This window comes from Lipophrys pholis (genome assembly GCF_963383615.2).
Source record: "Lipophrys pholis genome assembly, chromosome: 5".
NCBI lineage: Eukaryota > Metazoa > Chordata > Actinopteri > Blenniiformes > Blenniidae > Lipophrys > Lipophrys pholis.
The window spans coordinates 182,231-195,737 of record NC_137628.1 but is presented as its reverse complement, the minus strand read 5'-3'; the positions used below and the strand labels follow the sequence as shown (position 1 = coordinate 195,737).

The window sequence follows — 13,507 nt, the reverse complement described above, 5'->3', positions numbered from 1 at the left end:
AAGTTTTATCCACATTGCTTTGTCCTTTCACAGCAAACCACAGCTGCTTTCAGGTTTTACTCCTTTGATTTCAGGTCATAAAGCACGTTTCGGTTCTCACTCGTACAACATTACACAAACTACCATCCAGCACATAATAGACTTTTCACTTTTGGCATCAGCTAACATGAAACCTGTATGTCTCCCCTGAAGGATTTTATTTTCTGTTCTGTGTCCTTGTTCTCACTAAAGATTTTATATCGGCTGCGACCTGTGTACTAACTGGTATCATGGAGACTGTGTGGGCATCACAGAGAAGGAGGCCAAGAAGATGGACGACTACATCTGTGTGGAGTGTAAACAGGGTCAGGAGAGCAGTACAGAGGAGCTGTACTGTATCTGCCACACACCTTATGATGAGTCCCAGTAAGCAACTGTGTGTGTGTGTGCATGAGTGGATATGTAATTCTGTTTTGGGAACTGAAAACTTCATCAATTAGTTGACAAGATACAGAGAGACAAATATAGAACACACATAAATGATCATTTATTAAGGAGGCTTGTTTTCTATATCTTGATTGAATGAATAATCCATTTGTGCCATAATGAGATCAATTGAAATGCACATAACCATCTGCAAAACAAGTAAATGCCGTACTCCAGAATATAGCCCCTTGTAGTCAGCAGTGTTTTCACATGATTTTTCCAACATTTAAGTATTTAGAACAACACTGTTGACATTGTTATAAGGTTTTTAGCCTAATTAACCTCCTATCAATTACCAACATTTACCTATAGTTGTACTTCTTTCTATAATGTCATCTTAATTGAACAGCAGAAGTAATTCTTTCAAGTTTTTCACAAAGTAGGAAATAGATTCAAATATAGAATAGTTGATATTTATGATTTATGATCAATATATTGCCTTTAAAGGGTCGTAATATACAAAATTCACTTCCTAGAGGTTCTCCAGCAGTACTACTCGTCCCCATACCTGGACTGACGTCCCAGAAGTGAAGACAGTCTGTCCTCTCTGTCCCTGGCTTGTTTCAGGTTTTAAAAAGTGTGTTGCTCCAAGCAGCCAATCAGAAATCAAACCCTATATAGTGTCATCGGGGGTTTAGCCAATCCCAATCAAGGTAGGCCCTCCCTTTGACTCCTCCCACAATTAGGCAGCTCTGCTCTGGCACATGGCACCACGAGAGCAAGTACTTCCTCCTCTTCCTAAGATGGGCATGTGTGGGCGGAGCCAGTCCAGCTCACACAGACACAGCAGATTCTGAATGCGGCTCCTATGATCCAATATTCAAATGAGGAAAATCAAGGAGGAGCTAGAAACTTAGAATACTGAAGGTTTCTGGACCGACCAGACCAGGAGGAGGAGGAGAACAGGAGGAGGAGGAGAACAGGAGGAGGAGGAGGAGGAGGAGGAGGAGTTGAACAGGAGGAGGAGGTGAACAGGAGGAGGAGGAGGAGGAGGTGAACAGGAGGAACAGGAGGAGGAGGAGAACTGGAGGAGGAGGAGGAGAACAGGAGGAACAGGAGGAGGAGGAGAACAGGAGGAGGAGGAAGTGAACTGGAGGAGGAGGAGGAGAACAGGAGGAGGAGGAGAACAGGAGGAGGAGGGGAACAGGAGGAGGAGGAGTACAGGAGGAGGAGGGGAACAGGAGGAACAGGAGGAGGAGGGGAACAGGAGGAACAGGAGGAGGAGGTGAACAGGAGGAGGAGGAAGTGAACTGGAGGAGGAGGAGGAGGAGGAGAACAGGAGGAGGAGGGGAACAGGAGGAACAGGAGGAGGAGGGGAACAGGAGGAACAGGAGGAGGAGGGGAACAGGAGGAACAGGAGGAGGAGGTGAACAGGAGGAGGAGGAGTACAGGAGGAGGAGGAGGAGGAGTACAGGAGGAGGAGGAGGGGAACAGGAGGAACGGGAGGAGGATGAGGGGAACAGGAGGAACAGGAGGAGAACAGGAGGAGAACAGGAGGAGGAGGAGGTGAACAGGAGGAGGAGGAGGAGAACAGGAGGAGGAGGAGGAGAACAGGAGGAGAACAGGAGGAGGAGGAGAACAGGAGAAACAGGAGGAGGAGGAGTACAGGAGGAGGAGGAGAACAGGAGAAACAGGAGGAGGAGGAGTACAGGAGGAGGAGGGGAACAGGAGGAGGAGGGGAACAGGAGGAACAGGAGGAGGAGGGGAACAGGAGAAACAGGAGGAGGAGGAGTACAGGAGGAGGAGGGGAACAGGAGGAACAGGAGGAACAGGAGGAGGAGAAACAGCTGGAGGATAGGAGAAGTTTAAGTAACAACAGGATCTGTGTTGGCTAGTCCCACTGGCATTAACCTGAGCTGGATCAGGCAGAAAATAAAACATTCTGCAAAGTGTTGATGTCGTTTTGAAGAACAAAATTATGTCTTGGCAGGTTTTACATCGGCTGCGATCGATGTCAGAACTGGTACCACGGTCGCTGTGTGGGAATCCTGCAGAGCGAGGCCAACCACATCGACGAGTACGTGTGTCCGCAGTGCCAGTCGACGGAGGACGCCATGACGGTCTTCACGCCGCTCACAGAAAAGGACTACGAAGGCCTGCGGAGGATCCTGCGTTCGTTACAGGTGAGCTGAAGATTCACAGACTCCATTACTGTGGATGTCTCATTTCTAGTTTTTAATGCACCTACATGTGAATTTCAGTTGATATGAAGATCATGATCTTTATTACTTGAAAACAAGCATATGAACTCATTCTTTATGGAAATTAGCTATGGCAGTGAAAGTCACTAAACATCCTCCAGTCATTTCATTGTGTATAAATTGCCCAAAACCAACATTCATCCAATCTTCACACAAATGATAGTATGAACCCATGCAGCTGCAGCAGAGTGTGTAGAGGTGGGTTTCTCCTCAGCCATTGGCTCATCACTGACACGGCGTCTTGTGGCCTCGCTACAGTGGAAGAGCAGCAAACAGAAGTCCTCTGTGTCCGTCTTATCTGATGGGTTGGGCTCTCCCACTTGGACAGCTGCCGGCCCACACTGTGTTTCTTCTTCCTCCTCCATCACGTATTCTGTGTGCAGAGAGAGAGAAGCTCTTGTTGACCCACCTGTTTTCAGTGCAGTTTGTTTTCTCATGCGCCTTGACTTTGATTTATTTCTTTTCTTTTGTCCTTTCCTCCTCTTGCAGACGCATAAGATGGCGTGGCCGTTCCTGGAGCCTGTTGACACCAACGATGCTCCGGACTACTACAGGGTTATCAAGGAACCAATGGGTAAGTGGAGGAGAAGTGTTGTCCAAGATATTACCCGCTCAGTTCCAGGTATAAGACCACGTTGGGCTTTGGGGCCTGTCTTTGCAGAGTATATATCTCCTCCCAGTACATGGATTTTCTCTGGGTAATCCTGTTTTCACTCCAAAATGCAAAAACCATGGATTCCAGGTAATTTAGTAACTCTGAATTTCTGACTGTCTAATTGTAACCCTATAGGCAGCTGGGATCAGCTCCAGTCATCCACTTGGATATAGGGGTCATAGTTAGCTATATTTATTTATCAATTTGTCTGTGTTGTTGCTGGAGATTTATTTAGTTAAAAGTACAGTTTCTTCTCACATCTCTTGGAAAGTAGCACAATGGATACCATATTAAACCATTCTCATGCTGACGATGACTATCAGGGCTGCTTTGGGTTTAACTGACTAGATTCATAGAATAAGATTCAATAGTTGTGAAAAGTGATCATAAGGAAAATTCAGGTTATGTCATTAGTGATTACCAAGTAATTTATGCATTTCTGCCACTTGTCTCAAACAAACAATAGTACGTTAATGACAGAGATTGTGATTAAATAGCTATGCTAAACATTGAGACGGGTGAATTATTTTTCTGTTAGAAAGCATTTATTCCTCACGGGTTAAGAAATCATGACAACATACTAGATAGTGCGTTACAGGTGAAACTAGTGCAAGTAACAATACATCTGTTTTAAACATCTGCCCAGTGCAATTACTTTATTATATGTTGTTTTTTTGTAGAATAATAGTACTGAATTATATATAGCAAGTTTCAACAAGACCGTTTGTCATTAAGACAAATGTAAAGTTATACATTTTGTAATATGTATTATAATACCAGAAGAGTGAAACAGGGATGTCTTCAACAGCATGCAGTTCTGTAAAGGATCGGAGGAGTTGGGCTCTTATTCTTTTCTTTGATAAACGTGCCATGAAGATCTTGTATATCTTGTAGGATTCTGTATTATTTTAGGATTTATTTATTACTTGGTGGTTGTTAGTTACAGTCAACACATAATAAAAATGATTGATCATGATTTGCTGTTGTACAAAGTAATAACTGGCTGAATTGTGTTTTCTTTGTGATTACTTTGTAATGTACCAAAAAATCTCATTGAAATTCAAGACAATAATGCAGATTGTGCAGTACAGTGTGAAACATGACGTGTATGAGAAGTCAGTCGTTTTGATGCATGTTAGTTAGAAATATGAGTGGCGCCATTAGAGACCAGCTGCTGAGTTACACTCTGGGTGCATGTTCCGGTTGAGGAGATAAAATTGCCTCCGTAATGATGTTTGTATTTTGTAATTGCTCTAGAAGTAACACCCAGGCTCCGAACTATGTCCGCCAGGAGGAAGCCCTCCAACTCAGATCAAACCGGCCATATAAATGGGGACTTGCGTCAACTGAGCTTTTTTGAACTTCCGTACCAACAAACCGGTAATGAGCCGGTCCGGGTCTGCCGGGCTCCCCGTGGAAAGGGCCCAGTCCCACACTCGGCTCCTGTTGGCCTGTTGGCCTGGAAACTCTGCTCCTCCGCAAGAAAAAAGAGCTTGTTGGTTTACAGGAAGAAGAAAAAAAGGCTGCCGTCTGTAGTTTTGGAGGGTTTGGAGATGAAATCTGATGACGGAGAAGAAGGGGGCCTTTGATAATGACCAGGAGGTTAGTTAGCCCCCTGCCCGCCCGGGTGGGGCTTAAAGAGGTTAAGAGTGGAATATGTTTGTGGACGTTGTGCAGAGCAAAGCGCCGGCTGCCAGTCAGCCTCCCTGCTAACGCACTCTTATTTTTATCACAGGATTTAATGATGCTGGTTACGCTGAACGCTGCCTCCCAACAGAGCCCCTTGGGAAAGTTTGCATTGATTGTGCTTGGACTGTTATTTTATTCTCTTAGATAATGACGCTCTCCTCAGGAATGACTCGTCGGTCACATCTTGGTAACTGATCTGGATTGCTGAAGAGGTCGAGGTTTACTCTGGCAGAGGTTTGGGATTTTTGCTGTCACGTAGAAAGTGATGCAGCGTTCTCCCAGGAAATCTATCTGAATGTCTGTCCAGCACATACCACATGAGCTGTAATTACTTTGAAGGAACAGAGTCCATTAGGAAAACCAAGATATTTATCTGCCGCCTCCGAACATGGGACGTTTTTCCCAGGACGTAACTCACAATTAGATTCTGAATGTTTTTATTTCTTGAACTCTGTATCCCCGCAGACCTATCCACCATGGAGGAGAGGTTACAGAAACGGGAGTACGTCAAGCTGACGGAGTTTGTAGCAGACATGACCAAAATCTTTGACAACTGCCGATACTACAACCCCAGCGACTCGCCCTTCTACCAGTGTGCCGAGGTTCTGGAGAACTTCTTCGTCCAGAAGCTCAAAGGCTTCAAAGCCAGCAGGTAAGATGGTGAGGAGGACGAGGAGGAGCTATACCAGGGAGATGGAGTTGGACAGACTTTCTGAAATCATGAGTTCATTGTGAGGAGCGTTAAGGTTTCACCCTCACCACCATGGGGCCACATTGTGACACAGCACATCTACCAGGAAGAATTATTAAAGGAAAACAACCAATTTGACTTTATCAACCATCATTTATTTGATATACCTGGGAACAAATTATTACGATTTGAAATTCGAAATGAAATGAAGCCAACTCTTCCTCCTTTAGTGGAGGTTTGACTGTCAGCAGGTCCTGCATGAGGCCCTCAGGCCAGCAGGTGGTTGGTGGTGGGTGGTGGGTGGTGGTGGTGGTTGGTGGTGGTGGTTGGTGGTTGGTGGGTGGTGGTGGTTGGTGGTTGGTGGTGGTGGTGGGTGGTGGTGGTTGGTGGTGGTGGTGGGTGGGTGGTGGGTGGTGGTGGTTGGTGGTTGGTGGTTGGTGGTGGTGGTTGGTGGGTGGTGGTGGTGACCTCTCAGGTTCCTTCTCCACCATCTCAACAAGTCACTCAAGCACTTCCAATATGAACGAAGGCTGATTCCCTCTGCTTCGTGTCAGTTTGACTGCTTCACCATGGTCTTCTGGGCGATCTCACTTCCTTTGGGTGGGAATTCCGTTTTTCACTCGAGCGTCAGTCAGCTGATGTTCTCATCATAACACACCTGCTGCAGCTTCATTTGACGGTTGTGTAGTTTTCTATTTATTTGAATTTCATTGATATTGTTTGTTTCCACATGGTTGTCATGGCAAACAGAGAGATGTGAGAATGCGACTCCAACTGTTTAGAGTCCAGTTTTGAGTCGAAGCTTTCTCTGCTCTCGTTCCACTGCACCGCCCTCGTTCCACTGCACCGCCCTCGTTCCACTGCACCGCCCTCGTTCCACTGCACCGCCCTCTCTGCTTTATTTGACTGCAGCTGCACCGCTGCAGCCTGGAGGGATTCTTCAACGTGACAATGGGCCTTTGAATGGAACTGTTCACACACAGCAAAATAAACCGTTTATCCACTGGGTGGCATTGAGATTAGATTAACTTCTAGGACTTTCTGTCAACACCAGACATGGAGATCATGCTCCATTTAGAAACAACATTTTTTTAAACAAAACATATTATTGTTAATATTATATTCATAACACTCTTCATTTCTAACTATGTTCAGTCTGTTTCTGCGGAATGATAAAAGCTAATTATTCTGCTGACAAAACTGTAGAGTTTGAAGTGAAAATTCCATTTTATATGTTTTTCAAAAAGGTTCATTTATATATTATTTATTGCTTTCATGCATTCATGATGGTACAGAAACAAAGTCTGTATTTTTCCCAAACATGAACCTAAGACACAATTTTTAGTGAAACTAAATTAAGAAGAATTACAAGAATGCTAAATCAACACAGATACGGCACAAAGAATAAAACCTAAAAACAAATGACTGCAAAGAAAAGAGTGGCTGAGCACAGCTCTGTGGTCAGGGGACATGTTGACACCAGAAACATGAAGAGCTCACATTTACAGTGCCAACATCAGCCTCTTCCAAACTCTAAATCCATCCTTCATAGTTCATTAAAACTCAGAAACTTTCCTTCTAGCCATCAAATTGATAGTTTCCTGAAAACCAAGAGAGGCCGCTCACCTTTCTGACTCAGTCTGCAGGTACGTGCTCCGAGAAAAACTGAAGCAGAATACATGTTTGCTGTTTTTATGAACTAATAGAAATCCAAGGAATTAAGGTTAAGAACAGCAAAATAAAGTAATATGAGTATTAAAGAAAGGCCAGAGTCAGTGCTGCTCAATACTAATCAATGACTTTTAATAAAGAATGCACCTAAATCCCAACGTACCGAGAGCAATCGTAAAACATGCTTGAGGTTATGTCTTTCATTTCCAAAATTTAAAGAATTACACTGGTTTTTTTCCTCAAATGTTCTTTATTGAGATTTGCACAGAGTAACATGATTGTTCAACAGTCAAAATAAAGAACAGTTCTGTTGCAAAGCAACATTTCATTTGTTTTAAAAAAGGGCTGCCATGTCTTGTGGGAGTTGTCTGATGAGCCTTTCAAAGAGAACCTGATCCTCTCCAAAGCAGCACATGGCAGAATCTCCTGAATCCACAGATGATGAGTAGGTGGAGTGGAAGGAGGCCACTTCAGGAGAAGTGGTGGAGTGGTTGAAAGCCAGGATATTCTAGGGTTAGGGTTAAAGGACTCTGAGGTTGTGGTCCCTAAGAAGGGGGAAATGGGATCAAGCACTATGGTTTGACCTACAACCTTGCTGAGGGTTTCAAAGTCCAGAACATGTGGCCAACGTCAGCAGGTGATTGTCTGCACCTATTGCAGGCTTCCGTCAGAGCTGGGTAGATTTAGGTAAGTTTAGCGTTGGTAAAAGACACACTGTCAGAGGTTATGTCTTGCACAAATAGAAGATGTGTGAACACTGTTTAATATCTCCTCCCAGATTCCATCAGGTGAGGGGAAGAGAATGACTCTCTTAACAGGAAGAAACATTCAGTCAAATATAAACAAAGGCTTCTTACTGAGACTCGTATTCAGTAAATGATGTTGAATTTCTCTTTTCAAAAGCACATTATTAATCCCTACTTACCTTATCAGTGCTTTAATCATGTGGCATTACAAGGCGAGTGCAGCTGAACCGTCTGTTTGTTCAGAGTCCTGTGGTCTGCATCCACCTTGTTGTGCTTGAAACCACAGACCAACGTCCCCAGCATGTATTGACGCCATCCATTCTGTCTCTCTCTGTCTCTCTCTTGCAGATTGTGATGTCAGACTCCTGGGTGCCGGGGTCACTTAAATCAAACAAACAAAAAAATCCAATTTGAAATCCTGGATGTTGCCGTTTTTAACTTGTTCAAAACGGCGTTAAAAACTTTGTAGGAAGTGCATATATCAAGCCACACATTAGGTGTGACCTTTTTTTTTATTTTAAAAATCAAAAGAAATAGAAAACAAGTTTCTTCTGTCCAATGTTGGCAGCCATGTTGGTAGCACATTCAAGGGAATGTATTTTCCTATATTCTTGTAACTTGATGACATTTTGTTCATGTTGAAGTTGAATCAGGCAAAATATGAAGTTTTGCTAAGTTTGTCAATTTCTCCATTAAGATTTCAATTTGAAAGCCTTTGCTATTGTAAAGTCACTCCTAAGTTACAGAGACGATAGGACAGTGGTTCTCGGTCATAACAAGCCGAAGCTGAGCATCTTTACCTCATTTCTCAAGTAAAATAAAGCATGCAGCATTTATTAGTTTCTTTTAACCGACTACTCATGTATAATGTTATTTTATGTTCATATAATATCTCTTTGTGAAGGACTATTTTTGAATTTTAAAGGAAATATTGGTAGAAACTGTAAAGATAGATTCAAAATCTAGTCTAGCTTTCCTATTCTAAATATGGCAAGCTTGTCAGTCTCCTTTTTTCTTTTTTTTAAATTAAAAAAATAAAGACACGGTCCTTGTACATACGTTGTTGGACGGACGTCACATCACACATTTCACCAACATGGCTGCTTGGTGAAAACCTCTGACCCACTGGCATCCAATACATGGTTTTGTATAGTTGTTTTGTATGTTCCCTAGGCATATTTTTGTCATATTGTAAAAAGCTTTTAATAAAAAAAAAAAAAAGAAAACCACACAGTTTTCCAACTGTTTTCTTCCTCCTCTCTTTGCCTGTTTCTGTAGGTCACATAACAACAAGCTCCAGTCGAGCTCTTAGCTCCTCCTAGAAAAGAATTTAACAAAAACTAACCCAGATGTCAAAGACGAGTAAAGCTGCTGACCTCGGTCGGGCGGCGCCTGATCCGGACTCGTCTGTGAGGGAGAGTCGGCCGCCGCCCCGCCCTGCCTCCCATGTCCATTCCAGCCTCCTCTGCCCCCCCACGTGAAAATCCAGCCTCCTCTGCCCCCCCCACGTAAAAAATCCAGCCTCCTCTGCCCCCCCACGTAAAATCCAGCCTTCTCTGCCCCCCCATATAAAGCCTCCTCTGCCCCCCCATATAAAGCCTCCTCTGCCCCACATGTCCACTCCAGCCCCGCTCTGCCCCTCAACGTCCAGCCCCGCCCTGCCTCCCATGTCCAATCCAGCCTCCTCTGCCCCCCCACGTGAAATCCAGCCCCCTCTTCCCTCCCATGTCCAATCCAGCCTCCTCTGCCCCCCCCATATGCAGCCTCCTCCGCCCCCCATGTCCACTCCAGCCTCCTCCGCCCCCCATGTATAATCCAGCCTCCTCTGCCCCACTATATACAGCCTCCTCTGCCCCCCATGTACACTCCAGCCCCCTCTGCCTCCCATGTCCAGCCCCGCCCTGCCCCCCATGTCCAATCCAGCCCCGCTCTGCCCCTCAACGTCCAGCCCTGCCCCCCATGTCCAATCCAGTCCTCCGACATCCAGTCCAGTCCCGCCCTGCCCCGCCCCGCCCCCCCACATCCAGCCAGCCATGGACCCTCACCACTGGAAGAGAAGCGAAGAGGGAGGAGTCAGACGTGGCTCCACTTCCACAGCAGCAGCAATCGGAGAGTGTGTTCTTTCAGTTTTCATGACCCCCCCTCCCCCGTTTCAAATATTACTGAAGGTAAATTTCCACAGTTATCCAGAGACGGCTGCATCCACGCCCTGTAGCTTAGATTGATTCACCTCATCTTAATTTACCATGCGAGCAGCAAAGGATGAGTTTTAATCAGCCAGTCCCAGATGGAACCGCTGAAACTGGACCTGGTCTTTGTTATTGGCTGAACCTTGAGGGTCCTCTCAGGTGAGCAGCTCTGCATGAAGCATGAACTGGCCTCGTAAAGCACGCTCAACGGAACATCTCATTTATTGTATCAGTCGGAAAGTTCACTGCCCTTCAGTTTGGATCAGGGATTTTAATAAACAGCAGTTTTTAAAGTGTGGCACAATGAGCAGCCCTGATTAGACCCAGGTTAGTTTAGTTTTATAATCTTATAAGTTATTACCATATTGGCTGGACATATCATTCTTGAAGTAGCATTAAAAATAATCTTCAATTTTAAAACATGGAATGACTGCAGCCAATGTGGTAATACATAAACCTGGCATGGTTGGATAAATACTATGCAGCAGCCTTTTTAAAAAGTATTTTTCACATTGTTGGCTTCTTTAAAATGATTTCATTATTTGGTGCTACACACGCCATCCTAATCTTTTTTTCATTATAATTTATTACTGTTGGCGTCCATCAGATCCTTTTCATTTAAAACCTCTGGTAAATTAATAAATCTCATTTATGAGAAAACCTACTTTATATTTAACACAGTTTTCCGTTCCACACGTGTTTTTAAGAGAAAATCATTTTAGCCTCCACTTCATTTTTTTCACCACAATTCTTTCTGAAAAATCGTGCAAAGAAAAGGCAACCCCCTGACCCTCGAGCAGCTCATCCTGCTTGAAGCCCCCCCCTCCCCCCCCTCCCCCTCCTCCAGGAGAGGGCGCCCCACACTTTAAAAACCTCTGACATCTTTTCAGTCTCAGATAAAACACTTGGATTCGAGGGTCATTTCTTCTGCTTTGCTCTGATCATTTCATGTGAATTCCCAACCAGCTGGCCATTCCAGCGCCTTTAGGCTTCTGCTTTCGTTTCCCAAAGAATCTAAATGAAGAATAAAAGAAAGCACTACTGTTGCACCCTCTCCCTCCTCAAGGTGACTGAAGGAAGTGAAGGACCACCAGCGAGGGGCTGAAGGTCCTGTGGGGGGGGGTCGCAGCTCCTCAGTCTCTCCCTCTTTAGCTTTCGGCAGCGTTTCATTGAAGAAGAAATTTTGGCTCAAATCCGTCTCTCAACCGGCCTCCGAGCCGTCCAGTCATTGGATAACCGCTGTTCCACTGATGCTACTGGCCTCCGAGCCGTCCAGTCATTGGATAACCGCTGTTCCACTGATGCTACTGGCCTCCGAGCCGTCCAGTCATTGGATAACCGCTGTTCCACTGATGCTACTGGCCTCCGAGCCGTCCAGTCATTGGATAACCGCTGTTCCACTGATGCTGCGGTCTGGGAGGAGATTTCTGAGCGAAGGACTTGGAGTCTTTATAACCTTTGGGGTTTGTATTGAAATTTTATAGCTGCATTTGTAGAATATCTGGGAACATTTTTGTAATTTGTGATTATTTATTTTTGGGATTTTTGTAGGAGGAAACCAATTCAATGTGTTTAAAACCTTAAGAAAGGTTCAATTTAAAAAAGATTTTGGTTTGAATCCGTTTTTACATTGTTTTGTGTGTAAAAACAAAGTTGAGAGATAATTGAGCTTCTGTCTTCTTCTGTGTTTGTACGTCTCTCACACATGTTGGTCACTTTGTACTCTGATGATGACGATGATGTGCTTCATCCACTGTTTGTAATCTCTATTGTATATTATTGCTGTCCAAATATGTAGAGATGAAAGATTTTTAGAGCAGTAGAAACTTTTATTTTTCACTATTTCAACCAGCAACTAAGCCCGCCTGTATATTTGAACTATTTTCTCTCTTTAATCGAAGTCGACTGCATTTAGGTGAAATTGCCCTTTATAGTAAAAGTGCTGCATATTGTGAGCATCAAGGTTTGGAAGGGGGGAGTGACACAGTCACTCTTGTACAGAACTCTTTTTGTAAGAAAAGCAACCAGTTCAACAGAACGTCTAAACTGACATTGCATTTCTTGTATTATTTATTCATATCAATGAAAACCTCTCGGTTGGTTTTTTTTTAGTGACGTTGAAGAGGCGTAACTGAAGATTAAAAAGTACTCTATGTTTATAACAGATTGGGGCAACTCTGAAGAGATTCTCTTTTGTACTTGATAGGACATTTCATCCTAGATAATAAAGTAAAGTTTTTGACACCAGTTTTTAAACAGCATTTTCTGTCATTGTTTCTGTGCTTCTGTGTTTATTTAGATCATTTTTTTAATTTACTTTTGTGTTTCCAGAAGGTTCTGCACAGTGACTTCATCACATACAGAGATAAACTGATCAATACAACCAGAAGAAAAACTTCATACCTCTAAATTACTCACATTTTTAAAAATAAATTAATGTTTTAATATGGAATTCAAAAGGTATTTACACTTTATCAGGTTCAAATGTAGTTGAACTGATGAAGACTTCATGAGAAACGTGGTGACCCCATGACCCCGGGTCACAGTCACATTTCTCCAGCTTTCTTGGGATCATGGTTGCATTTTCTGGTATGAATTATTGAGCCAACGTCTTCAGCAACAGTCTGAAGCGCCTGGTCATCTGCAAAAGCCTTTGGACAGCTGAGGAGACTCTTCCAAAGCAAAGACCCAGGACGGGTCTGACTGTCTGCTGGGCGAGGCAGACGGACCTGGAAACAATAGAAGCCTGCTTCCATGACGTTCACGCTGCTTCTCCTGACCTGCAACCCTGAACAGGATAAAGCAGTCCAGGATATGGACGGATGGTATCCCAGTCGTGGTCGTGGTGTAGTGACTGGCAGCTTGAGTCCCCTGCCTTAGGACTCATCGTCAGCTGGATCAGCGCCAGCTCAGTCGTCTTAGGATGGACTGTAACTGTCAACTTTAAAAAGCTCATATTCTGCATAAAATAGTCTTTGTTTTTTATTTGGAATGAAAAGGATTCTATCCAGTAAATTGACATGTGGAACTCAAATTCCTGCATGAGCAACAAGGGAGGGGGAACTCCTTCATTCTGTGACAGACTAATGAAAGGAAAACCACCGAGCTATCCTCTGCAGCTATTTGTGGTTCAGAAGTACCTTGGTTGATTTAATCTGCAAATCAACTTCATCTTAACGCGTCGGTTATCAGAACGGTGA

At 44.1% G+C, this 13,507-nt stretch overlaps 1 protein-coding gene across 6 annotated transcripts in view; it reads left to right on the top strand.

The window, feature by feature from the left end:
- The window catches only part of LOC308110029 (nucleosome-remodeling factor subunit BPTF-like), a 54,252-nt gene extending 44,771 nt beyond the window's left edge, over positions 1 to 9,481 (top strand). For 2 of the 6 annotated variants that reach the window (XM_080464033.1, XM_080464032.1), the window contains exons 32-36: positions 232 to 405; positions 2,396 to 2,588; positions 3,156 to 3,240; positions 5,476 to 5,662; positions 9,397 to 9,481. In XM_080464033.1, the coding sequence (XP_080320159.1) occupies positions 232 to 405; positions 2,396 to 2,588; positions 3,156 to 3,240; positions 5,476 to 5,662; positions 9,397 to 9,430 (673 nt within the window). In that variant the 3' untranslated portion in view covers positions 9,431 to 9,481. The other 4 variants (XM_080464035.1, XM_080464034.1, XM_080464036.1 and 1 more) reach the window with 2 other exon arrangements.
- Positions 9,482 to 13,507: the final 4,026 nt, after the last annotated feature.